This window comes from Ictalurus punctatus, chromosome 20 (assembly GCF_001660625.3).
Source record: "Ictalurus punctatus breed USDA103 chromosome 20, Coco_2.0, whole genome shotgun sequence".
NCBI lineage: Eukaryota > Metazoa > Chordata > Actinopteri > Siluriformes > Ictaluridae > Ictalurus > Ictalurus punctatus.
The window spans coordinates 12,502,236-12,527,726 of record NC_030435.2 but is presented as its reverse complement, the minus strand read 5'-3'; the positions used below and the strand labels follow the sequence as shown (position 1 = coordinate 12,527,726).

The 25,491-nt window shown below is 41.2% G+C and overlaps 1 protein-coding gene across 8 annotated transcripts in view; it reads right to left on the bottom strand.

The window, feature by feature from the left end:
• Positions 1-834: 834 nt before the first annotated feature.
• The window catches only part of capn10 (calpain 10), a 56,725-nt gene continuing 32,068 nt past the window's right edge, over positions 835-25,491 (bottom strand). For 3 of the 8 annotated variants that reach the window (XM_047153646.1, XM_047153649.1, XM_047153647.1), the window contains 9 exons: positions 20,480-20,621; positions 19,817-19,983; positions 13,193-13,446; positions 12,745-12,947; positions 11,165-11,405; positions 9,771-9,964; positions 8,193-8,285; positions 7,531-7,576; positions 835-1,468 (listed from right to left, as the gene is read on the bottom strand). In XM_047153646.1, coding sequence (XP_047009602.1) covers positions 1,439-1,468; positions 7,531-7,576; positions 8,193-8,285; positions 9,771-9,964; positions 11,165-11,405; positions 12,745-12,947; positions 13,193-13,446; positions 19,817-19,983; positions 20,480-20,621 — 1,370 coding nt within the window. In that variant the 3' untranslated portion in view covers positions 835-1,438. Of the gene's footprint in view, positions 1,469-6,600; positions 7,134-7,530; positions 7,577-8,192; positions 8,286-9,770; positions 9,965-11,164; positions 11,406-12,744; positions 12,948-13,192; positions 13,447-19,816; positions 19,984-20,479; positions 20,622-25,491 lie in introns of those variants that run through there. The other 5 variants (XM_017461900.1, XM_053673540.1, XM_017461901.1 and 2 more) reach the window with 4 other exon arrangements.

The window sequence follows — 25,491 nt, the reverse complement described above, 5'->3', positions numbered from 1 at the left end:
TTCCTGGACTGCAGTTCAGCCCATCTGGTCTAGATTTAATTGTGCATTGTATCCATGCAGGCATTGGAGTTCTTGCTGGCCCAAATTTAGCCTATTACTCAAAGACACTTAAAATTCAACATAGAAGCAAATACTCACATCTGTGAACCCAGTTGGAGATAGAAAAAAAGACACCAGCCGTGAGAAGAAGCAAGGGTCCAGATTTTATTTCTACCTCACGAGATCCACACCAATGAGAACTCTCAGAAGAGATCTGATACCTGGAGCTCAAGCTCCAGTATTTATACTGTATTTACACAGTAGATAACCGATATATTTTAGAAAGACTATGATTTCAATACCAATAGGGTTAAAAAGAGCTCATCTACATTACCATGATGTTTAAAAAAAGGCTCATAAAATTTACCATGATATTTTGAAAGAGGACTTTCTGACTACCATTAGGATTGAAAGTGGGAGAGAGAGAAAACAATTTTAGAGAGACCTTAGTCTCATGTTGTTATCTCATAATGTTATGTGTGTGCCTTGGGGCCTTTGTGTGTGTTATGTCTGCCCGCCTGCCCTTGACTTTACGATTGTGTGTGTGTTTCTCAGCCTGCCCTCCTAAGCTCTTATATTTCTCTGTGACTAATAAACCATAGTGTGTTACTCTTAAAGATCTTAAAGTGTGAATCCAACCAGTCCTGTGAATTTTCAATAAAATTACATATTACTCATACTAGGTCTCCCTCGTGTTTATTTCATGTCATTTTTATCCACCCGAAGTTTCTCCAAGAACCAGGTATGTTAAAAGAAAAAGGAAAAACAAGTTAGTCACAGAGTAGCAAAATACAATTGTTTTCCATGCACCAGTTTATTTGTTAAATTTTATACACAAACAATATACATGCAGATCAAAGGGAAGGTGACAGTAGACACTTATTTTACCCAACAGAATGTTTAACTGTTGGGTTTGTACCATAGTAAAAATTGTTCAAACATTTACAACATAGTATGTGACCTGTTTAGGCTATAAAAATGTGCTGTCCTAAAACAGCCATTGGCCACATCAGAAGGAATGAGAGCTGACTTGTTCACCACTCTCTCTCAAACCTGGTTTAGCTGTTGGCAGGCACACCAGCTCTGTGTGGGTCAGCCGGTAACTCTCTCCCTGAGTGATCTCTTTGTTCTTAATGGTGGGACACTTTGCTTTCAGCTGATCATTGTATGTCAGCACAGTGCTTCTAAAAACTATGAGAGAGACCATGGCATGTGGCGGCAGCTTCAATAGCTCCTATTAGATGGCAGGGCAGAGTGCCATTGGCTTTCATTAGGGTCAACCCAGTAGACACTACGTACTAAACGCGATGTAAATGCTTTGGCTTTCAACTATGGAGAGTATCAATTGACCCATGTCAGCAGAAAGTTGGAGACAGAAAAAGCACCCTCCTCCGAAACACTACAGCCCCATCACAGAGACATGAGAAGTCTGAAAAGTAAAGAAAAAAAAAAAAACAACATTAGTGGTTTACAATAAGGGTGGGATAGTATATTGGCATATCATTTTACAGTAATAAGGAAATACGCTAATAAATTGTGTAACCCCAGTCATATCACAGTAAAAGAAGTTATCTGTAACCTGGACATTGAATAATTTCTTGTCGGAATGCATTCATGTTATTTACCATGCCATTGGGTCTGTTGTTGACATTCCGCCTTCTGCAAACGCAGACACAACGTGTGATGTTATTCACACATCCATCACCAAACTACAGACCCATCACCCCAACACATTTATAGCTATGTGTGGAGATTTGTCTGGAACCATGCTTCTCTCTTCACATCTAACAACCTTCAGACAGTATGTGGAATGGAAAAATGAGAAACAACACTGGATCTGCTGTACGCAAATGTCAAAGATGCCTACAGTTTCAAAGCACTCCCACCACTGGGGAGATCAGATCATAACATGGTTCATCTCATGTCCCTGTATAAGCCCACGGTAAATCGGCAACCAGTGACCAACAGGACAGTGAGGAGGTGGTCAGCTGAGGCCACTGAATGAATGAAGGGATGCTTTGAGGTTACAGGCTGAGATGTGTTCTGTACTCTGTGCTCCAAATGGTGAGGACATAGACGCATAACAACTTGCATAACGGATGATATTAACTTCTGTGAAGACACTGTCATACCTTCTAAAACTGTATGCTTCTTCTCCAACAATAAACCATGGGTCAGTGGTGAGCTGAAACTTCCTCTTAACCAAAAGAAGAGAGCCTTCAGTGCAGGGGACAGGGAGGAAACGAAGAGGGTCCAAATAGAGCTTAAAGTGAGGATTAAAGAAGCCAAGGAGGAGTATAAGACCAAACTGGAGAAGAAATTGGAGCAGATAAACCTGTGTGATGTTTGTAGAAGCCTGAAGAACATCACTGGCTTAAATCGGAGTGGCTCCAAATCACCTAAAGGCAGCCATGAATGGGCAAATGAGCTCAATCAATTCTTTTACATGGTTTGATAACAGCCTCACTCTCACCCTCTCCTCTTCAGTACTACCTTTGCCTCCCCCAACAGCTCTCATCTTTGGACAACAGCAAGTCATTCAATCAGGGTTCCTGTTAAATAGAAAACTTCATGTGTAGTCCCAGTGCCCAAGAAAGGGCAATCATTGGTGACCTTAACATATCACACATAATGAAAATTCTGGAAAGACTGATATTAGCTCACCTTCACCCACTGGTGAGAGCTGCACAAGACCCGCTACAGTTTGCCTACCAAGCTTTGGTGTGGATAATGCAGGTGGATAATGTGGATAATGCAGTCATTTATTTGCAGAGCAGGGCATACTCCTACCTGGACACATCAGGCAGCACTGTGAGGGTTATGTTCTTTGAGTTCTACAGTGCATTTAACAACATATGGCCTGAACTGTTGGGGGAGAAACTCCAATTGATGCAGGTGGATGAATCCATCATCTCATTGGTAATGGACTACCTAACTGGCAGGCCACAGTTTGTAGCTGTGTGTCAGCTATAGCACAGATATGTGCAGCACTGGGCCCCTCAAGAGACTGTTGCTGCTCTCTTTCTGTTCAATCTGTACACCACAGATTTGAGGTAAAACACATGTGATGTGCAGAAGTTCTCTGATGACTATAGTGGGGTGCATCAGAGGAGGGCAGGAGGATTTAGTACAGGGCCTTGGTGGAGAACGTGGCTGAGTTGTGCAAACTTGAACATCAGCAAGACAAAAGAGATGGTGATGGACTTCCAGAGGTCCAAGCCCCACATAACGTCTGACACCACTGATAGAGAGCATGTGGAGTTTTAGCACATAAGTATCTGGGCACAAATTTGGGCGACAGACTTGTGTACAAGAAGGGTCAAAGTCGCTTCTACATTCTGAGAAGGTTGCAGTCCTTCAATGTATGCACAGAATGTTTCTGAATTCATTCTGCTGCTACCATCATGAGTTACATGAATGGTAAAATGGGCAGGTTCAAACAAATGGTGCCATGTTCTAAGTTGTTTAACACATCCAGATGTAAACATCAGGAATTGAAAGCTGAAATTCTGATCTACTGCCTCATTCATCTGAACCAAAATGTCTTCAGTGCAAAAACAAAAGAACTGGCCCTGCTATTCCAATATATACACAACAATGAGCCATTACATTAAAACCACCTGCCTAATATTTTGTAGGTCCCCCTTGTGCCATCAAAATAGCGCTGACCTGTCAAGGCACAGACTCCACAAGACTGCTGAAGGTGTGCTGTGGTATCTGGCACTAAGATGTTAACAGCAGATCCCTTAAGTCCTGTAAGTTGCGAGGTGGGGCCTCCATGGGTTAGACTTGTTTGTCCAGCACATCCCACAGATGATCAATCGGATTCAGATTTGGGAAAAGTCAACACCTTGAACACTTTGTCATGTTCCTCAAACCATTCCAGAACAATTTTTGCAGTGTGGCAGAGCGCATTATAAATGCTGAAAGAGGCCATTGCCATTAGGGAATGACATGATGGGGTGTACTTGGTCTGAAACAGTGTTTGGGTAGGTGGTACGTGTCAAAATAACATTCACATGAATGCCAGGACCCAAGGTTTACCCAGGGAACATTTCCCAGATCATCCCTTTGCCGGCATGCCTTCTTCCTAAAGTGCATCCTGGTGCCATTTCTTCCTCACGTAAGCGATGCACACACACCCGGCCATCCACACGATGTAAAAGAAAACATGATAAATCAGACTAGGCCACCTTCCTCCATTGCTCCATAGTCCAGTTCTGATGCTCACATGCCCATTGTAGGCACTTTCGGCAGTGGACAGGGGTCAATTCTGAATAGTCTGTGGTTACGCAACCCCATATGCAGCAAGCTCTGACTTAAGGCATTAAATTTATGCTGAAGGTAGGTACTAACCACTGCATACTGGGAACACCCCACAAGACCTGCCATTTTGGAGATGCACTGATCCAGTTGTCTACCCACCACAATTCTTTTACCAACCAAATGGTACTTTTTCTTGTATTGAAGCCCATGACCTGGTCGTGCTTGGCCCGCGGATCTGTGAACCTCTCTCAGAACCATTTTGCAACAAGCAGCAGAGCACATTAAACTTTGTCAAGCCTGAAAAAAATGGAATGTGTGGTGGTTTGATGCAGGAGCCCCGACCAAGTAATGAGTGCATAAATTAACATTCTTTTCAGAAGGTCGATATTTCTGTATTATAAATTCTTTATTCTAATATTTTGAGATTTTTGATTTCCATGAGCTGTAAGCCATAATCAAGATTAAAACAAAAAAGCCTTGATATATTTCACTTTATGTGTAATGAATCTAGAATATATGAAAGTTTGACTTTGTGTGTATGTATATGTGCGTGCGTGTGTGTGTATGTGTACATGTGTGTGTATATGTGCGTGTGTGTGTGTCTTTCAGAATTGTGGACTTAATTATTATTAATTTAAAAGAAGGCATAAAAGGCAGAACTATCGGTATCGGCCGATATCACTCTGAATAATTGGTTATCGGTATTGGCTGAGAATTTTTGTATCGGTGCATCTCTAATATACAGTATCTCACAAAAGTGAGTACATCCCTCACATTTTTGTAAATATTTTATTATAACTTTTCATGTGACAACACTGAAGAAATGACACTTTGCTACAATGTAAAGTAGTGAGTGTACAGCTTGTGTAACAGTGTAAATTTGCTGTCCCCTCAAAATAACTCAACACACAGCCATTAATGTCTAAACTGCTGGCAAAAAAGTGAGTACACCCCTAAGTGAAAATGTCCAAATTGGGCCCAATTAGCCATTTTCCCTCCCCAGTGTCATGTGACTTGTTAGTGTTACAAGGTCTCAGGTGTGAATGGGGAGCAGGTGTGTTAAATTTGGTGTCATCGCTCTCACACTCCCTCATAATGGTCACTGGAAGTTCAACATGGCACCTCATGGCAAAGAACTCTCTGAGGATCTGAAAAAAAGAATTGTTGCTCTACATAAAGATGGCCTAGGATATAAGAAGATTGCCAAGACCCTGACACTGAGCTGCAGCACAGTGACAAAGACCATACAGCGGTTTAACAGGACAGGTTCCACTCAGAACAGGCCTCGCCATGGTTGACCAAAGAAGTTGAGTGCACATGCTCAGCATCATATCCAGAGGTAGTCTTTGGGAAGTAGACGTATGAGTGCTGCCAGCATTGCTGCAGAGGTTGAAGGGGTGGGGGGTCAGCCTGTCAGTGCTCAGACCATACGCCGCACACTGCATAAAATTGGTCTGCATGGCTGTCATCCGAGAAGGAAGCCTCTCCTAAAGATGATGCACAAGAAAGCCTGCAAACAGTTTGCTGAAGACAAGCAGACTAAGGACATGGATTACTGGACCCATGTCCTGTGGTCTGATGAGACCAAGATAAGTGTGTCTTGCCTACAGTCAAGCATGGTGGTGGGAGTGTCATGGTCTGGGGCTGCATGAGTGCTGCTGGCACTGGGGAGCTACAGTTCATTGAGGGAACCATGAATGCCTACATGTACTGTGACATACTGAAGCAGAGACTGGGTCGCAAGGCAGTATTCCAGCATGATAACGACCCCAAACACACCTCCAAGACGACCACTGCCTTGCTAAAGAAGCTGAGGGTGAAGCTGATGGACTGGCCAAGCATGTCTCCAGACCTAAACCATATTGAGCATCTGTGGGGCATCCTGAAACGGAAGATGAAGGAGCACAAGGTCTCTAACATCCACCAGCTCTGTGATGTCGTCATGGAGGAGTGGAAGAGGACTCCAGTGGCAACCTGTGAAGCTCTGGTGAACTCCATGCCCAAGAGGGTTAAGGCAGTGCTTTAATATAATGGTGGCCACAGAAAATACTGACACTTTGGGCCCAATTTGGACATTCTCACTTAGGGGTGTACTCACTTTTGTTGCCAGCGGTTTAGACATTAATGGCTGTGTGTTGTGTTATTTTGAGTTGACAGCAAATTTACACTGTCATACAAGCTGTACACTCACTACATTGTAGCAAAGTATCATTTTGTCACTTGACACTTGTCATTGTGTCATGTTGTCACATGAAAAGTTATAATCAAATATTTACAAAAATGTGAAGGTTGTACTCAGTTTTGTAAGATACTGTGTGTGTGTGTATGTATATATATATAAATATATAATGACAATGACAGTTTGTCATCTGTTTATCCTTACACAAAGGAACTTATTTCTAGGTGTATCCCTTGAAGAGTTTTTATGTACCAGATGACCATTACAAAAAATTATTTGGTTTATTAAATAAAAATACATTTATTTTTGTACACAAGGCTTTTGTGGTTTATAATGCACAAATAACTCTCATGAGGTACAGAGTACAGAGATACATAGCTTACTCCCAACAGTAAACATCTAATGATAGATATTTGCAGTGTAATGTGGTAAATGACAAAACTTTCAGTATGTGAAGTAGAAAATTTTGCATAGTAAATTTTCTTGGACAAGTAAATGTTTTCCATATGTAGCTGCTGGATCCATGTCCAAGTTTCTGTTCTAATCACTGAGTAATAATGTAACAAACACTGGTTTTAAAGCATACGAGACCCTGTCCAGTTAACATTGACAGCACAGTGTCTGCACAGTGTCACCTGCTGGTTCTGACCTGTCATCACAAAAACACAGAAACACACACACAAACCTCATAGGCAATAAGTTAAATTGAATTTTAGTCTAGATCTAAAATCTTGTGTCACATTTGGATCATGCATATAACATGCATGATTTTTAGTTTACACTGAAGACAGAGATGAAAAATATACAAATGTAGTACAGCACTGAACTGGCTTTAGTTATTGTAGGCATTGCTGCAGAAATACTGTGATATGGAAATTATAGCAGCACATACCTAATCTAATAATAAGAATTTTGATGGTACATTATTTCTGTCCAAAACTAAAACTAGAAGAATAATGGTAGGGCTGTTGTGGGGTGTCAATGTAGTTAAAGAATGAACAGAAATAGCCTAAGTCTGATATCCAGTGCTTTAAAGCTGCACTCACCTCCTGAACTGCCTGGCCCAAATGCTCCTGACAGCTTATTGCTTTCCTGCACACACACAATACCAACAAAAAACACATGTACCAATGTCTGGACAGACTGAAAAGATAACTTCAGAGCAAAATCCTACAGTTTGAGCAAATGGACTGCTTAAAGTTTTCATATTAACAGCCTCAAGAATAAATCATTCACTAAGGTGCTTTAAACCATCACAGTGAAACTATTGCAATTCAGAAAAAGAGAACAGGGCATAACAAGAGTGGAGTGTAGCCCTGGCAGCTGAGAAAAAGCAGATTCACTATGTCATTCGTAGTTGCACTGAGAAAAAGTAGGTTCAACATCCAGAAAAAGAAAATAGCACTTATGAAAACAAAAATGTTAATTTGGTAGATATGCTTAAATGTAATGCACTGCATGTTGATATGATGCATCTCGATGTTATTACTTTATTGATGTTTATTGATGTTATTACTATAGCATGGGCTCTTTGTTCCAAGGGCCCATCTGGTTGACAGTAAGTCTACAGTGGTGCTTGAAAGTTTGTGAACCCTTTAGAATTTTCTATATTTCCGCATAAATATGACCTAAAACAGCATCAGATTTTCTGATGTCCAAAAAGTAGATAAAGTGAACCCATTTAAATAAATTAGACAAAATACTGTACTTGGTGCCCTGCGATGGACTGGCACCCTGTCCAGGGTGTACCCCACCTTGTGCCCGATGCTCCCTGGGATTGGCTCCAGATTCTCCCGCGACCCTGAAGAAGGTGTAAGCGGTAGAAGATGGATGGATGGATGGACTGTACTTGGTCATTTATTTACTTAGGAAAAGGATGCAATATTACATATCTGTGAGTAGCAAAAGTATGTGAACCTATGTTTTCAGTAGCTGGTGTGAACCCCTTGTGCAGAATTAACTGCAATTAAACATTCCTGTAACTGTTGATCAGTCCTGCACGTTGGCTTGGAAGAATTTTAGACCATTCTTCAGTTCAGAACAGCTTCAACTCTGGGATGTTGGTGGGTTTCCGTGCATGAACTGCTTGCTTCAGGTCTTTCCACAACATTTCTATGGGATTAAGGTCAGGATTTTGACTTGGCCATTCCAAAACATTAACATTCCTCTTTAACCATTCTTTGGTAGAATGCCTTGTGTGCTTAGGGTCATTGTCTTGCTGCATGACCAACTTTCTCATGAGTTTTTCTCACAGACAGATGTCCTGCCATTTTCCTGTAGAATTCGCTGGTACCTGTATAATTCAAAATTCATTGTTCTATCAATGATGGCAAGCCATCCAGGCCCGGACGCAGCAAAACAGAGCCAATCCATGATACTTCCACAACCACCACCACCATGTTTCACAGTTGGGATAGGGCTCTTATGCTGGAATTAAGTGATTTCCTTTCTTTAATAATAACACTTTCTTTTTTGGTCTCATCCGTCCACAAAACATCCGTCTTTCTGGCTTGTCCACATGATTTTTAGCAAACTGCAGATAGACAGCAATGTTCTTTTTGGAAACAAATTACTTTCTCCTTGCAGCCCTGCCATGTACACTAGTGTTGTTCAATGTTCTCCTGATGGTGGACTTATTAACATTAACCAATGTGAGTGAGGCTTTTAGTTGCTTAGAAGTTACCCTGGGTTCCTTTGTGATGTCGGGGACTATTACATGTCTTGCTCTTGGAGTGATCTTTGTTGGTTGACATTCCTGGGGAGGGTAACAATGGTCTTAAATTTCCTCCAATTGTACACAATCTGTCTGACTGTGGATTGGTGGAGTTAAACTATTTAGAGATGGTCTTGTAACCTTTTCTAGCCTGATAAGCATCAGAAATCTCCTTTGTTCGTGCCAAGATACAAGTGTAAATGGAAGTCCACAAACGTGTTGTGAAGATCTTTGATAGATCCCCGTTCTTTAAATAAAACAGAGCGCTCACTCATACCTGTCATCCCATTGATTAAAAACACCTGACTCTCATTTTACTTTTCAATTTAACTGCTAATCCTAGAGGTTCACATACTTTTGCCAGATGTGAGTCTTAGCCATAAGTTATTACATTAAGTTAGCTACCATGTTTTAGTCATTTAGGTTTCCAGGCAAAAACATGGGACTGGGTAGCACATTGGAGCTTTTGCTTGCCAAGTGGGCTAGCTTTACAAGATATACTAGTTTTAATAACATCATCTGTTGAGTAATGGTGATTAAAGCTTGTATTCGGTACAGTCTGAGTGTGTTTACCTTGGTATTTTCTGTGCGATGGTGAGTGTGTATTCTGCACTGCAGTCTGGCTGGTATGTGGAGGGCAGAATGACATAGCCAGCAGGGGGCAGCCTACACTGGACACTGATTTCCTGAGAGTGAGCATGAGGGACACAACTCGCCACAGGGCACACTGTACCCGAGATCACCATGCAGTCCACTTCACTGGGAACCTACACACACACACGCAATATATGACTTTTAATGGTGTGTCCAGTGCTGCCTTCACATTTTGACAATAAACATCATGTAAATGTTGCTATTGTGATTTGGTGAGAGCTTTATTTTGAATACATGCTACTATAAAGTCATAGATAAGAACAAGCAAGGTAATGTTAATGTACTGGGTGCGATATGGGTTCATGCTTTTAGTTCATTTTTTTAATCAAGTCACTGGCATATTACTGGGTGTGTTTTAACCAAAATCACTAACTCTTTGGGATGTTTATGTTCCATAATATGACATCATCCTTTTTGAGAAAAAATAAAATTCTTTGGCTAAAAGACACTTCCTGTCACAGTGCGACTGAAGAAAATTCTGTTTATCTGTCACCCACATGCTTCACATACTTATAACATGCTGTATGTTTGTTCATATAAAAATAGTAGCAATAACATGGTGGCTGGATGAATATTATTTATTAAAAAAATATATAAAATTATATTTCAACTGTCCAGACTCAGTGAGACTATGCCCCAGATTCCTGTTCTTGGTGTTTTGTTTTATGTTGTTGATTTTTACAGGAACCAATCATTGCACTAAGTGGACCATATATCTGTACAGTCGTTCTTTGTTGTGCATCATTTGTATGTGTTTAGTGACTGTGTCTTAGTCACAGTAGTCCCACCTAAAAGCAGGAAAATGATTAGATGCAAGTAGATATTTGTAGTGTGCTACAATCTACATAGAACATATACAATACCAGTAAAATATGTAAGTCTACATGGATTAATGATCATGTTAATAGTGGCCTTGTGGGCACACAATATGCATGTAAATAATATGAAATCAATTGTGAGTTACTAATATTCACACCAGATATTACACCATTGTGATTCTCACCATTTGCAAGGCCAATGTTTCTTGTCCTCCTGCATATTTTTTTATATAATACTTGATATTCATGCTTGAATGGTCTTTTTGAATCTCAGCAAACAACCAAGTAAAAGCATGCATACTACCAAGAGGAACGGAATTTTCTAATTATAACCTAAAATTTGTACATGTAGTATTGAACTAAATCACATCTCTCCAATTGTGTTATTGTGTTTAGCTCTGTTTGATTGGCATCACAGGCTGGGAGTCTTGGACTGTCAATTACACATTATAATAAAGTCTATGTATTAGATCCATCAAATTTATGTCTACTAACCTTATAAATGTGAAAGCCAATGGCATGAAGAGAATTCTCTGGCATATGCTGCCGTAGCGTGATTCTAACGTTTGTCCCACCAGGGTCATAAGTCACTATAAGGGGAACATGTGGGTTCTGTCCATGTGACGGGAAGTTCCGACTTCCTCCAGCTGTAGAGCCGACTGTCCAGCAGCCGCGAACACTTGCCATCTCCCATTCTCCCTCTACACACTCCTGCTGCACACTCACCTTTACTGTACTACAAAGAGTGTGGAGGAAAGATGTTGATTTACAACAACCAAATGTCTGGTAAATAGCAAATACAAATACAAGTATAAACAAAATCTGACTAAAAGATGACTATACTGTATACATTTACAGTGGATATAAAAAGTCTACTCGACCCTGTTAAAATGCCAGTGTCAGCACCATAAACTCTATTTCCCAGAACACACCACAGCCTACAAACATGGCCGCTCCAGATTACACATCCCAGAAACAACGGCAGCTTATTCGCTCTCAATCACTGGACTTTTAGTCACATACATCTGTTTTCAATCACACACAAATATATATATAAGAGACAATCATTCACTACAGCAACGTTAAAGGAGCTGTAGGAATAGCTGACAAGAACTGATTACTCTCTACATGTGACAAAAATTGTTCATGTCTGGTTTATGGTGGCTAGACTTGGTGGTAACCCTTTCTCACAAAAAACAAGCTCAAATAAAATCACCCCAAACCATGTGCCAAAATGTTATGGTCCAAAAGGTATAATATTCCAATTCCAAAAGGTATAATAATAAAATAATTTCAAAAGGTATGTTTGGTGCAAAAAAAAGCACATCACCAAAAGAACACCATACCCACAATGCAGCATGGTGGAGGCAGCATCATGCTTTAGGGCTGCTTTTGTTCAAAGAAAACTGGGGTTTAATCAAGGTGGAGGTAATCATCAATAGCTACAAATACCAGTCACTTTTAATGCAAAACATTCAGGTGTTTGCTAGAAAGCTGAAGATGAAAAGGACTTTCATCTTTCAGCATGACAGTGACCCCAAAGCATACACCCAAATCAACAAATGAATGGATTAACCAAAAGAAGATCAAAGTTTTCAAATGATCTTGCCAGAGCCCAGATCTGAATCCAACTGAAAATCTATGGGGTGACCTGAAGCAGGCTGTTCACAGGAGATGCCCTTACAATTTGTTGGCTCTAGAATTCTATTGCAAGAAAGAGTGAGAAAATATTGCCAAGTCAAGATGTGCCACATTGATAGACTATTACCCAAAAAGACTGAGTGGTGTAATAAAATCAAAAGGTGTTACAACATAGTATTAGTTTACACTTGTGTAAAGTAATGCAACTAGGTTATTGTGTTTTTTATTTTCCCCTTTTTTCTCTAAAAAGTTTCTGGTTGTTTTTTTCTGAATTCTTATACATTGTAATTTAACACTGAGGGTGGAAAAAGATCTGATATTGATTTATCTTGGTTTCATTTTTTCCTTCACAAAAACCTACCATTTTAACAGGGGCGTGTAGACTTTTTATATTCATTGAACTTAAAATAAAAATAAAATAAATGTATGCACACCTGAGGTAAGTGGGGCAGGTAGCATGCACACGAAGAAGGAAGTGCCCCTGTGCTCCCTGTAGGAAGGTGCTGGGCACGAGTAGGTAGAACCCAGCACTTAAGTGTGCATGTACTACCACCTCACGCTCATACGTGTGTGTGTGCGAGGATGCACAGGGCGTCGAGTTCAGTATCCTTGTCAAGTTAAAGCGCTTTTTGTCCACCTGTGAAACCAAAATAAACCATAAAATCACACAATGACTAGTCATATTCCAAATCTTTGTACTCACCCTCGAGTGTCTGAGAAATGGTCAAATGAACTACTAGCACCAAAGTGTGAGAATGCAATACGACTAAAGAAACACTAGAAACTATTTGATAGGCATGGATATAATTTCTTAGACAGAAGAAACCAATTGAGGATAAAATATAACAAATAAGACTCACTACACAATTTTTTTCCACAAACCTTCCATACATGCAGCGCAATGGCCTGATAGTACGGGTGCTGAGGAGTATTGCCAACTGATTTTCGTTTCTGGGAATTGTACAGTGAGCTCCATGGTCCATGCTGCAGGAGTGACATGAGCACCTCTCCTCCTTCTCGAACCTTTAACCAGAATTTAGGATTGCTGCTGTAGCTACTATTGTTACGGCAACCCCCTGCTGAGTGGCCTTTAACCCAGGAGCCGCCTATCTGCTGGGTGTGAGTCAAGAGAGACCCTGTAACAAGTGAGGAGGCACAAAGAGGGCAGTTGAAGCCACATTCCATATGATTTCTTTAAAGCTGACCATAAGGATTGGAGGAAACTAAATTTTATAATCCATTGAGGCCTGTTACTTGAACTTCCTAGATAAAATCTAGATTAGGATTCTCTGCAATGAAAAACAGATTTAGGTACTATCTTAGACATTGTATGATTTGACATATTTGTTGGCTTAAATTATCATTTTAAACTTAATTTATAATCTCTATAAAATTATTTGTGCTAAAGCACATTAATTATGTAATCAACAATATAATTCATTCATGATTCATGAATATCATGATTTATAATATATTTATGGAATTACTCAAATCATGAAAAGTATACTTAAGAAGCATTTGATAACTTAAACAAATACAATAACTGTTTAATAAAAATATGTATATAATTAAAAATTTACTACTTTACTTTTAAACATTAAACTTACATAGACTAACAGACAGTGTGTTCTACCTTCTAAATGTGATATGGGGCCAGTAAAAGCTTTTTTCTCATGGTACTCAAGTTATTATCTTTACTGTAGCTAAGTAACTGAAACATGGAACACAACGAAGATGATTGGCAAAACCACATGAAAACATAAAAATGTGGGGAAACATTACCTTTCATTAAGTTTATGCAAATGTGGATTAGTCTGGTGCAAAAGTATAACATAGTAGAAAGATCCTGGTACAAGTGCCTGTGCAGGCTCTGTAAGGTAAGTTGACTAGTTGTTAGTAAAAACAATGTTTAACTGTATTGTAAGAGCCAAGAAGCCCAATATGATAACAGTAGTTCCCATAAATTAAGTATGTTTTGATATGTTTTAGATATTTAATTTAAGGCAACAACAATAGTCTTAATGCCAGGTGCAATCACAATAATTTTCCTATACTGTTCTGATCCACTATTTTGGATTACGTAAAGGCTGAAATTGAATGCAAGTAAATGAGAGTCTGCTTGGTATATACTTGACTACATGGATGGAATGTACATGGCATTGCTCTAAAATGTCTGCATACGCTATGAACATCAGGAAGATTAAAAACCAGTTCCACCAGATGGCACATCACAGCAAAAACATCCCTGTCTCCTATTGTCATTTTCTAACTTTAACAATTGTTAATGCCAGTGATTGTGGAACACACATTAGTCACATTAAACACAAGGACAAGAACGGTTAGTTTATCTTTACCACCCTCGGCCTTTATCTTGATTGTTGTCATAATCTGTGTCTCAGTCGAAAACTATGACTTTACATTTAAAAGTATTAACTAATCCACAAGATCTAGAACACTGGTCTGCAAAACAGTCTAATAGTTTAAGTTTGAAAGCTACATGAGAGGTTTTTTGAAATTCAAACATTTCAAAGAGTAATACAAAATTGGTTAGTGGTAATACTAAAATCTAAAAAAAATAAAATAAAAAAAACTGTGTAGAATAATATATAAATATGTGACTTGAGACAGATGAAATTTGTCTGGTCTGTTGCAGATATTGCGTCACTGTGCTATATTGCCTACACTATTTACCTACTGTCATGAATTGTGACGGAGCAGAGATAGGACGGATGCAAGTGCTGGATGAACAGTTGTTTATTTGAAAGACAGACAGGCAGACAAATCCAAAACGTGATCCAAAACGTAATCCACAAACATGCAAGAGGTCAGGCGATTGGTAAACAGGCATACACGGGGCAAGGCAGGAATCTAGGTCGATAAACAAAACAAGAAACAAACTATGACGAGGGACTGGAAGCGGATAATCCAGCGCGAACTAACTCTAAACATGAACCGTGACTATGACTATGACACGGGCTAAACTAACTATAAACATTTAATCTTCCGCCTTGTGTGCTGGGAGGCGCGCGGTATATATGCGGACATAATCACCGTCTAAACCGCTAGCAGCTGAGAGCAATTCAGACCCACGTGAAATCCCAGCCAATGACAGAACAGGGAGGAGACAGAAACAGCCGGGCAGGCAGACTGAGCGACGACCTCGGCGGAGCATGAAGGCAGAGCGACGTCCTCGTCGGAGCATGAAAGCGGAGCAACGTCCGCAGCCGGGCAGGCGGGCTGAGCGACAACCTCGGCGGAGCATGAAGGCAGAGCGACGTCCTCGGCGGAGCAGGGAAACAGAGCACTGTACTCGGCGGAGCAGGGAAACAGAGCGCTGTACTCGGCGGAGCAGGGAAGCAGGGCGACGTCCTCGTCGGAGCATGAAGGCAGAACGACGTCCCCAGTAAGGCCAGGGAGAGGAGCGTGGGTCTCCTCGAAGCAGAAGTGGGGAACGATGTTTGCCATGGAGCAGGAAGGCTGAGCGACGACCTCAGCTGAACAGGAAGACTGAGCGACGTCCACAGCTGAACAGGGAGGCTGAGCGACGTCCACAGCTAAGCAGGGTGGCAGAGAGACGACCTCAGCTGAACAGGGAGGCTGAGCGACGTCCACAGCTGAACAGGGAGGCTGAGCGACGTCCACAGCTGAACAGGGAGGCTGAGCGACGTCCACAGCTGAACAGGGAGGCTGAGCGACGTCCACAGCTGAACAGGGAGGCTGAGCGACGTCCACAGCTGAACAGGGAGGCTGAGCGACGTCCACAGCTGAACAGGGAGGCTGAGCGACGCCCACAGCTGAACAGGGAGGCTGAGGGACGCCCACAGCTGAACAGGGGGGCTGAGGCTCTGAGGTCACCAGGTGAACCTTGGGCATGGGCGGAGCTTGGGTGGCCGTCTCAGCAGACTCAGGCATGGGCGGAGCTTGGCTGGCCGTGTCAGCAGACTCGGGCGTGAGCGGAGCTTGGCGGGGCGTGTCAGCAGACTGTGGCGTGAGCAGAGCTTGGCGGGGCGTGTCAGCAGACTGTGGCGTGAGCAGAGCTTGGCGGGGCGTGTCAGCAGACTGTGGCATGAGCAGAGCTTGGCGGGGCGTGTCAGCAGACTGTGGCGTGAGCAGAGCTTGGTGGGGCGTGTCAGCAGACTGGGGCGTGAGCAGAACTTGCCGGTGCGTGTCAGCAGACTGGGGCATGAGCAGAGCTTGGTCGTTAGGCTTAGATATTAGCAGAGCTTGGTCAATTGGATCAGCAGGCTTGAACGTGAGCTCAGGGACGTGAGGCTTGACTTGGACTTCAGAGCCTGGAGGCTTGACTTGGACCTCAGAGACTGGAGGCTTGACTTGGATCTCAGGGACTGTAGGCTTGACTTGGATCTCAGGGACTGCAGGCTTGACTTGGATCTCAGGGACTGGAGGCTTGACTTGGATCTCAGGGACTGGAGGCTTGACTTGGACTTGGGCTTCAGGGACTTGAGATGAGACTTGGACTTGGGCTTCAGGGACTTGAGACGAGACTTGGACTTGGGCTTCAGGGACTTGAGACGAGACTTGGACTTGGGCTTCAGGGACTTGAGACGAGACTTGGACTTGGGCTTCAGGGACTTGAGACGAGACTTGGACTTGGGCTTCAGGGACTTGAGACGAGACTTGGACTTGGGCTTCAGGGATTTGAGACGAGACTTGGACTTGGGCTTCAGGGACTTGAGACGAGACTTGGACTTGGGCTTCAGGGACTTGAGACGAGACTTGGGCTTCAGAGCCTGGAGGCTTGACTTGGGCTTCAGTGCCTGGAGGCTTGACTTGGGCTTCAGAGCCTGGAGGCTTGACTAGGGCTCCGAGGACACCCTGTTGATCCCGGGCTGGGTCTCTGCACGGGCTCTCCGGTGGAGTTTCTTATGCTCCCGCCAGCTGCTCTTGAAGCATTCCTGAGAGCAGAAGAAAGCTTCCTGGAGGCCCAGCTTCTTGCAGGTGGGACATTGTAGCTGAGTCTCTCTCCCGCAGCCCTCGGTCATACATCTCGGAGATTTCGCCCCCGTGTTGGCCGGAAACTGAAGTGGCTCGCTGGTTACTGCCCTGTCCATCTCCTCATATAATAGAGGTTGAATGGTGGGTCCACCTGGGGCTGTCCATTGACTCTCCACCCCAGTAAATCGAGACCACGAAGTTGTCCAGGCTGTGAAAATGCCTCCATAAACAGCTCTGCAAACTGAGTGACATCATGGAGGGCTGGCGACCCAGCACTCACCAGGTGCTCCGCCCAGTCACGGGCCAGACCGCAAAACCTGGACACCAGGAATCCGATCCACTCTCTCTTAGTAGGCTTGGGAAACGCCAAGCTGCAGAAATATACCTGGCAGCTGAAGAGGAACTCCAGCGGGTAGTTCCCCAATCCCGCTGTCTCTGGTGGCAATTCAACGGCGTACCTTTGGGGAAATTGCACGGATGAAAAATGCGGCCAGTAATCCGAGCGTTCCCCGATGAGGTATTGTCCTACTACTTCCCTGGTTTCTGTGGCGTGACTTCTCTCTCGTCCTCGTGCTGCATCCATGTTGGGCGGAAGATTCTGTCACGAATCGTGACGGAGCAGAGATAGGACGGATGCAAGTGCTGGATGAACAGTTGTTTATTTGAAAGACAGACAGGCAGACAAATCCAAAACGTGATCCAAAACGTAATCCACAAACATGCAAGAGGTCAGGCGATTGGTAAACAGGCATACACGGGGCAAGGCAGGAATCTAGGTCGATAAACAAAACAAGAAACAAACTATGACGAGGGACTGGAAGCGGATAATCCAGCGCAAACTAACTCTAAACATGGACCGTGACTATGACTATGACACGGGCTAAACTAACTATAAACATTTAATCTTCCGCCTTGTGTGCTGGGAGGCGCGCGGTATATATGCGGACATAATCAGCGTCTAAACCGATAGCAGCTGAGAGCAATTCAAACCCACGTGAAATCCCAGCCAATGACAGAACAGGGAGGAGACAGAAACATAAACAAAACACACGTGTCCAGATGTCATTACAGTCAACAACGGAAAAGCAGGTGCTCGCGCATTCGCGCTTAGAGCACGCTGCTTCAAGGGGGAATCGACCAACAAAGATCACTCCAAGAGCAAGACAGGTAATAGTCCGCAAGGTCACAACGGAACCCAGGGTAACTTCTAAGAAACTTAAGGCCTCTCTCACATTAGCTAATACTGTATTCCACCATCAGGAGAACACTGAATAACAATGGTGTGCATGGCAGGGTTGCATGGCAGGGTTGTAAAAACTGCTCTCCAAAAAGAATGTTGCTGCCCTTCTGCAGTTAAAAGAGCATGTGGACAAGCCAGAAGGCTAATGGAAAAATGTTTTTTGGAGAAAGAAAAACACTGCAATGTTTGGAGAAAGGAAAACACTGCATTCCAGTATAAGAACTTTATCCCATCTGTGAAATATGGTGGTGGTAGTATCATGGTTTGGGTCTGCTTTGCTGCATCTGGGCCTGGACAGTTTGCCATCATTGATGAAACTAGGAATTCTGAATTATACCAGCGAATTCTACAGGAAAATGTCAGAGCATCTGTCCATGAACTGAATCTCAAGAGAAAGTGGGTCATCTAACAAGACAACAACCCTAAGCACACACGTCATTCTACCAAAGAATGGTTAAAGAAGAATAAAGTTAATGTTTTGGAATGACCAAGTCAAAGACCTGACATTAATTACCTGAAATTAATTGGGTTCTCTTTATCTACTTTTAGGATTTGTGAAAATCTGATAATGGTTTAGGTCATATTTATGCAGAAATGTAGAAATATCTAAAGGGTTTACAAACTTTCAAGCACCACTGTAAGTAAGCATTTTGGTCTAGGCATGATTATCATTTGTCAATGGTAATTTTTGTTTGTTAAAGAATAGTTTTAACAAGATGGTTACGTACACTTTAAATGTGTTAAGCTCTTTATTTCATGTGCAGAAGAGGCTTTCAGATAATTAAAACTTTACTGCTGAATTACTTTCTGAATTAAATATTCAAAGTCATTAAAAAGTTTATAGTTGTAGACTCTTTTATAACAATAAATAGCCCAGGTGAAAAAGTAGGATTTTAAAAACATACAAACATCGCACATTTCAAATGTTCTGTATCACTATTCAAGAGTTTAGGAGTAATATAAGGAAAATCCTCCACTATTTGAGATGCAAGTGATCCTTGGGATTAACAGAAGGCGTGCCACAGCAAACAAAGTGCTCAGGATGGGTTATACTCCTTCAAAACACAAGAAAGCTATGCCAAAGAGAAACAGTTTAAAGCTCTGAATATCAGAAACAGTGCTTTGTAATCAATACAAAACCTAATAGGCAGCGTGGGTACATTGGTTATAGCTCTATTTTTTTTATATAAATATTGTTTATATTGCTATAAATAGAGCGAAATTGGTATTGATGAAATATCCCAAAGTCAGTCAGTAGGATGTCTACTGCTAAGTGGTGAACAGAACACAAGAATCAAACATATGGGTACCCGTGTAAATGCTCTGAAGACAATGATCCTCACTGATTGGATATCCTACAGTGACTTCATCAAATTTCTGCCGAAATTCCATCTCATCTACCCAGAATTCTCCCTCCTTTGTGTGGCCCAACAGATCTGCAGAGCACGAGGGGTCCAGCAAAGTCCACCCATATCCTCTAAAGCATGTGTGTATGTGTGAAAAGGAGACAGAGAGAGGGAATGGGGAGAGCATGAAGGAGGTTGTGTTATATTTCATGTACGTCTGCACGTCTGCATTACAATAGCCATTATTATTTTGTTACTCAGAGATGAGTTTCAAATTATTGTACTGCTGTCCTTAAGCCATTAATCTGAATCAATTTTAACTTCTATTGTTTAAACTTTAATACTGTTAGTGTTAATTGACTGTGGCTCAAATTAAACAACATGGTTAAATCATGTTCCCTAATGGAGCTTTCAAAGTTATGTTATTGTAATGTTAATAGTCGTGTTATTGTTCTGTATGACAACAACTGTGATAATAGAATGCAATTTTATTTGGTGTGGCAGCAAACTCTCACTGCTACCTGCATATTGCAATTAGGCTAATGCAAAATTTACAACTTCAAATTATAAGACAGAGCAAAGATGGCAAAAAATAATGTCCCATAATCTGGAAAATACCGCACCCACCTCTCAGTCCAGGCTCCTTCCCAGCACCTCCTGCCCCATGGGTTGCGTATCTGTAGCAGCTGCACTTGTGCTCCAGCACTTGTTTTCACATCTTTCCATTCCAGTACATTCAGAGCGTGAAACTGACCCTGCTCAGAGGCACCTACAGAAAGACAGAGAAAACACACTGTAGCTGGAGCTACTGAAAAACCTATACATATTATGAATAACCTACACAGATACTAAAATACTAAACAAAATACCAAAAAACTAAAGTACAAACTACAACCTACAGCACTGCAGTACTGTACATAAAGTATGACAATATGCTGTATCATTATATATTATAATGTCAAATGTATAATACTATGCTATATTTCAATAATCAGTATACATAATGATATGATAGATATATGACATTCATAACAAAAAAGTAAAATGAAGATCACCCACTTCAGGTTTAAGTTCAATGACCATAACAATACTGTACATATAATATTGATATACAGTGTATAGAAAATTAATACACCCCCTTTAACTTTTTTGACATTCAGTTGACCAATAAACTGAAATTAAATTAGACTAAATAATTTTTTTTTGCTAATCTACACACAACACTTAATGTCGAAGTAAAAAGCTAACAATAAAAACACTCCTAAAATTATTTAAAAATGAACGACTACAATATCTTGGTTTGATTATTATACATCCCCTTTACTATGACATCCCTTAAACAATCTCAGGAAAAACCTTGCCTTCAAGGTCACATAGTCAGTTAATTTTCCCCACACCTCTGTGAAATCGCAGCAGTTAACAGGATTATAAAAAGATTTCCATGGCTTTCAATATATAGTTAAGAGCACAGTTAAGTCATTCATTAAGAACTGGAAAGTGCACAGCACCACAAAAATCTGGATGTCCATAGAAACTGGATGACTGGGAGAGACCACCAGGAACCCAATGCCAACTTTGAAAGATCTACAGGGATTTATGACCAACAGAGGAAAACGTGCATAATACAAAATTATCAAAGATATTACACACATCTGGCCCATAAGGGAGGGTGGCAAGAAGAAAGCAATTTCTCAAAAATGAACATCTGATGTCGAGTTTGAAGTTTGCACAGGCACCTGAAGAATCCTGCAACAAACTCGCAGAAAGTTTTGTGGGCACATGAAACCAAAGTAGAACTTTCTGGCATGAATGCAGGAGCAAGGTGGATGCTGTGGAGTGGCCTAATCAAAGCCCTGACATGGATCCAATCAAAAAAATCTATGGTATGACTTGAATGTTGCTGTCCATCAGTGAAAACCAACTAACCTCTCCTAGCATGAACATTTCTGCAAAGAGGAGTGGCGGGGGGATTTCTGAATCAAGATATGCAACCTTTTGAAGAGCTAACCAAAGAGACTGGTAGCTGTACTGTAGCTGCAGTTGCTGCCAAAGGTGCCTCTACCAAGTATTGACTCTGGGGGGTGGGGTGAGGGTATACTTAAAAAAATAAGAAAATTTCAGTTCCGTCAATTAAACACTCTCCTTTTTTCCAAATTAAAAAAAAAGAATTGCATTCATGTAGTATGCTGTGTTGTTTGAATCAGGGAAAACAAGTCCCATTTAAATCCATGATGTTTACTCAACAAAATGTAACAATTTTAAAGAGGGTGTATTAATTTTCTATTCACTGTATAAGTGCAGAATTAGTAAAACAATTTGTGATGTGTCATTAGGGCTCGACGTGTGAGGCCCTATTGGATCTGCTCCATTTATTATTATTAGGGCCTGAGCACCAGAGGTGCTAAAGCCCTATTGTTTTTGGAATGTTTTTTCACAATTATTATTTAGGACCCAAGCCCTGAAAGGGCAAAGGCCCTATTGTTTTCTTTAGGATTATTCTAATTATTTTTCTTCAATGTTTCGGGGGCTTTTGGGGCTCTTAACATGCTCAAAACCTCATAAAAATTTACAATCAGAATCCGCGGTCATTAGGGCCAGCCAAAGCTGGAACATGGGCGTGGCAGGGGGGCTCTACAGTGCCCCCTTGAAAACAATCTGAAATCTTGGATACATACTAGCACCTACGTATATATATGAAACTCAGTAGACAATTGTCATCCGTCCAACAGGAAGTCAGCTATTTAGGGTTGTTTGAAAAACACATGCTCTGGAATTTGATATACTCCTCCTAGGGAATTCCTCCAATCGCCACCAAACTTTTTGATATCTTGAACGGTTTGACCGTGGCGTTGAAACGAATTTATGGTGAGAAAAGGGAAACAGGAAGTGTGTTATAACTTTTGCATTCCTTGACTGATTTGGATAAAACTTCAGCTTTATGTTCGTTGAAGGAGGCCGACCACATGGATGCAACTATTGTGAGTCAAAGTCATAGTGCCACCAACAGGCAGCAGGAAGTGTGTAACTTTTGAAATGCTTTGAAATCATAGCATTAAAGGATTAAAAAAAAATCTCTTGTCTTTTTCTATAACTTTGAATAACAAAATAAAGGCATAGAATCAATTCATTTGTAGGGCACTGACAATATAGTTTTAAATAATTAGTTTAATAGTTAGGTTAAAAATATTTTTAAAAAAGACCTCAAGATAAATAATAGATTTCTGGACTTAAAAAATTTTGAGCTGCAAATGATAACTTCAAACTCATTAGATATCGACCTATGACAGCCTATTAAATGAAATTTATCTGAAATTTAATGAGCTCATGGATGTGGCTGTTGTGGCTCGTGGTCATAGTGGCACCAGCTGGCTGCAGTAAATGTGGCATATTCAAACAATTGTGACATAGTTCTTTTACATTAACCCACTTTAAATGCACATTACCCGCCATGCACAATTGCCCTAAAGCCACCAGGGTGGCGGTGGCGCCCGGGCTTGGGCCCATCATCACTGCTTGCAGCTATATTATTATTTTTATTTTTAACACATTCACCCATTTTAATTTTTAAATTGTCATACATGAAAACTCATGAAATTTAGCACAAGCATCAGACCTGCGTAAAATCAAAAACTTATGTAGTGTTTAGGCTTGGGTGTGGTCGAGGAGCTCTACAGCATCACCAAACGCAGTCAATGGTAGGGATGAAGTTGCTCAGAGGTGCACAAGATTTGGTATGGTTACTGATCTCATGATGGAAGACAAAGTTTTGACTCCACCCAACAGGAAGTCAGCCATGTTGGATGGAATATAGGATTTTGACATTTTCCCGTGGTGTTTTTAGGGGCTTACGATGGCTAAAAACTTATGAAAGTTTACAAATACATTTGTCCTAAGATAGCTTTTGATTTGTTATCGCAATTTGGCATACAAATGCCTCATCTGCTCCACAGCGGCCCCTAGTTTGCAAATGCATATTTCATGCCTTTGGAATACTCGAATGCTCTTGAAACTTGGTACACCCATCAAAGATTGTCAATAGTCTATCATTCTTTTGTCATTTGTCCTGGGTATGGCCAGTGGACTCCATAGCACCCCCTAACATTTCCGAATGAGTTTATCACCGTGGTTGCCACAGTTTGTCCGATTATGACAAGTTTTGGTGGGGACATTGTTCTCACCATGACAGACATTTTTTCCATTGGCTTGTATTAGTTCTGCCCTACAGCAAGTCGGCCATTTTGGTTTGTTTGAAAAAATGCATGCCCTGGATTTTGACATTTTTGTGAGAGATTTATGTGACAGGCACCAAACATGGCCAACATCATGCCAAGACATTGAAGATGCTAAATTGTGAAGGTTGTTGTAAATTGTGAAGTGTTGCCATGGTGAGAAGATAAACTTATTGCATAAAAATGAGATACAGGAAGAGCTCATTTCTTTGGTTTGTATTTTGTGATTTAAATAAAAATTTTGATTTTTATTTCTTCTTGTGGGCTAATCACATGGATGTGACTATTGTAGGGCATGGTCATAGTGCCACTAACTGGCAGCAGGAAGTGTGGCCCTTTTTACATACTTTGTAATAGCACTCCCATTTTTACCTGAAGTTGATCAAACCTGTCTAGAATAGTGTCAAGACAATGGTTATGTGAAATTGGTAAGGATTTATTGGTATCTTTTATAATGTCGCCATGGAAACCAATTGAATGTTATCATTCCTTTCTTTACATATTAGGCATGTTTTGAGGCACCTGGAGTGCTTAAATTTACTTGACATTTGGCACAAACATCAGTGTTGTTAACCATTACGCCTAGGTAATAGTTCACATGTGGGTTTGTGGAGGGGGGGGCAGTCTCTGTTTTGCCCCCGTCAAAATAAGCAGTTTTGGGATGCTCTGTAGCACATCACTTTTTAACTACAGTCACCTCTGTAATATATAGATTACATCAAGCCGGACAACTTTGTGCTTAAGGCCCATCAGGAAATCGGTTAGGAAGTGGGTATAACCTGGTTTGTTTCATCAGCTTTGTGCATGGTTTCCAATGGGCCATTCCTGATTGCACAAACATGCCAACTATAAGTTATACCTATACCACCTCTATACTGAAATAGTTATGCTGCACTTTGAAGTAGTTTATATGGATGTCTTTAAGGTTTATCTGGGGTACCAGAGAGTTTATGTGATTTGCCTGAAAAGTAGTCACCAAACTCTACAAATTAACATGCAATATTCATCTGAATATGGTCTGTTGATGTGTCATTGCTATGGCAATGAATGACGGCATGCCAAATAGGAAGTGGTAATTTTGTGACACAATCAAATGGGCTTTATTTTGCCCCCTATAAAATATGCATTTTTGGTATGCCCCTTTTTCAGCTGCAGTCAGCAAACACTGTATATATATATTGAGTATATCTTGGTCATCTGATCAGCTTCAAATTGTGCACTGTTACCCATGGGCCCTTCCTGAACACCAACATGGTAACTACAAGTCATAGTATTATTATATGGAATGTACTGTAAAACATTATACAGTCTGACCTAAATTACTGTTGTAAGTTTTACATAAATTTTAGTGTAGTTTGAAATACACAACCCTAGTATAATAATCACTCACTCATCTGTCTACGCAAATCA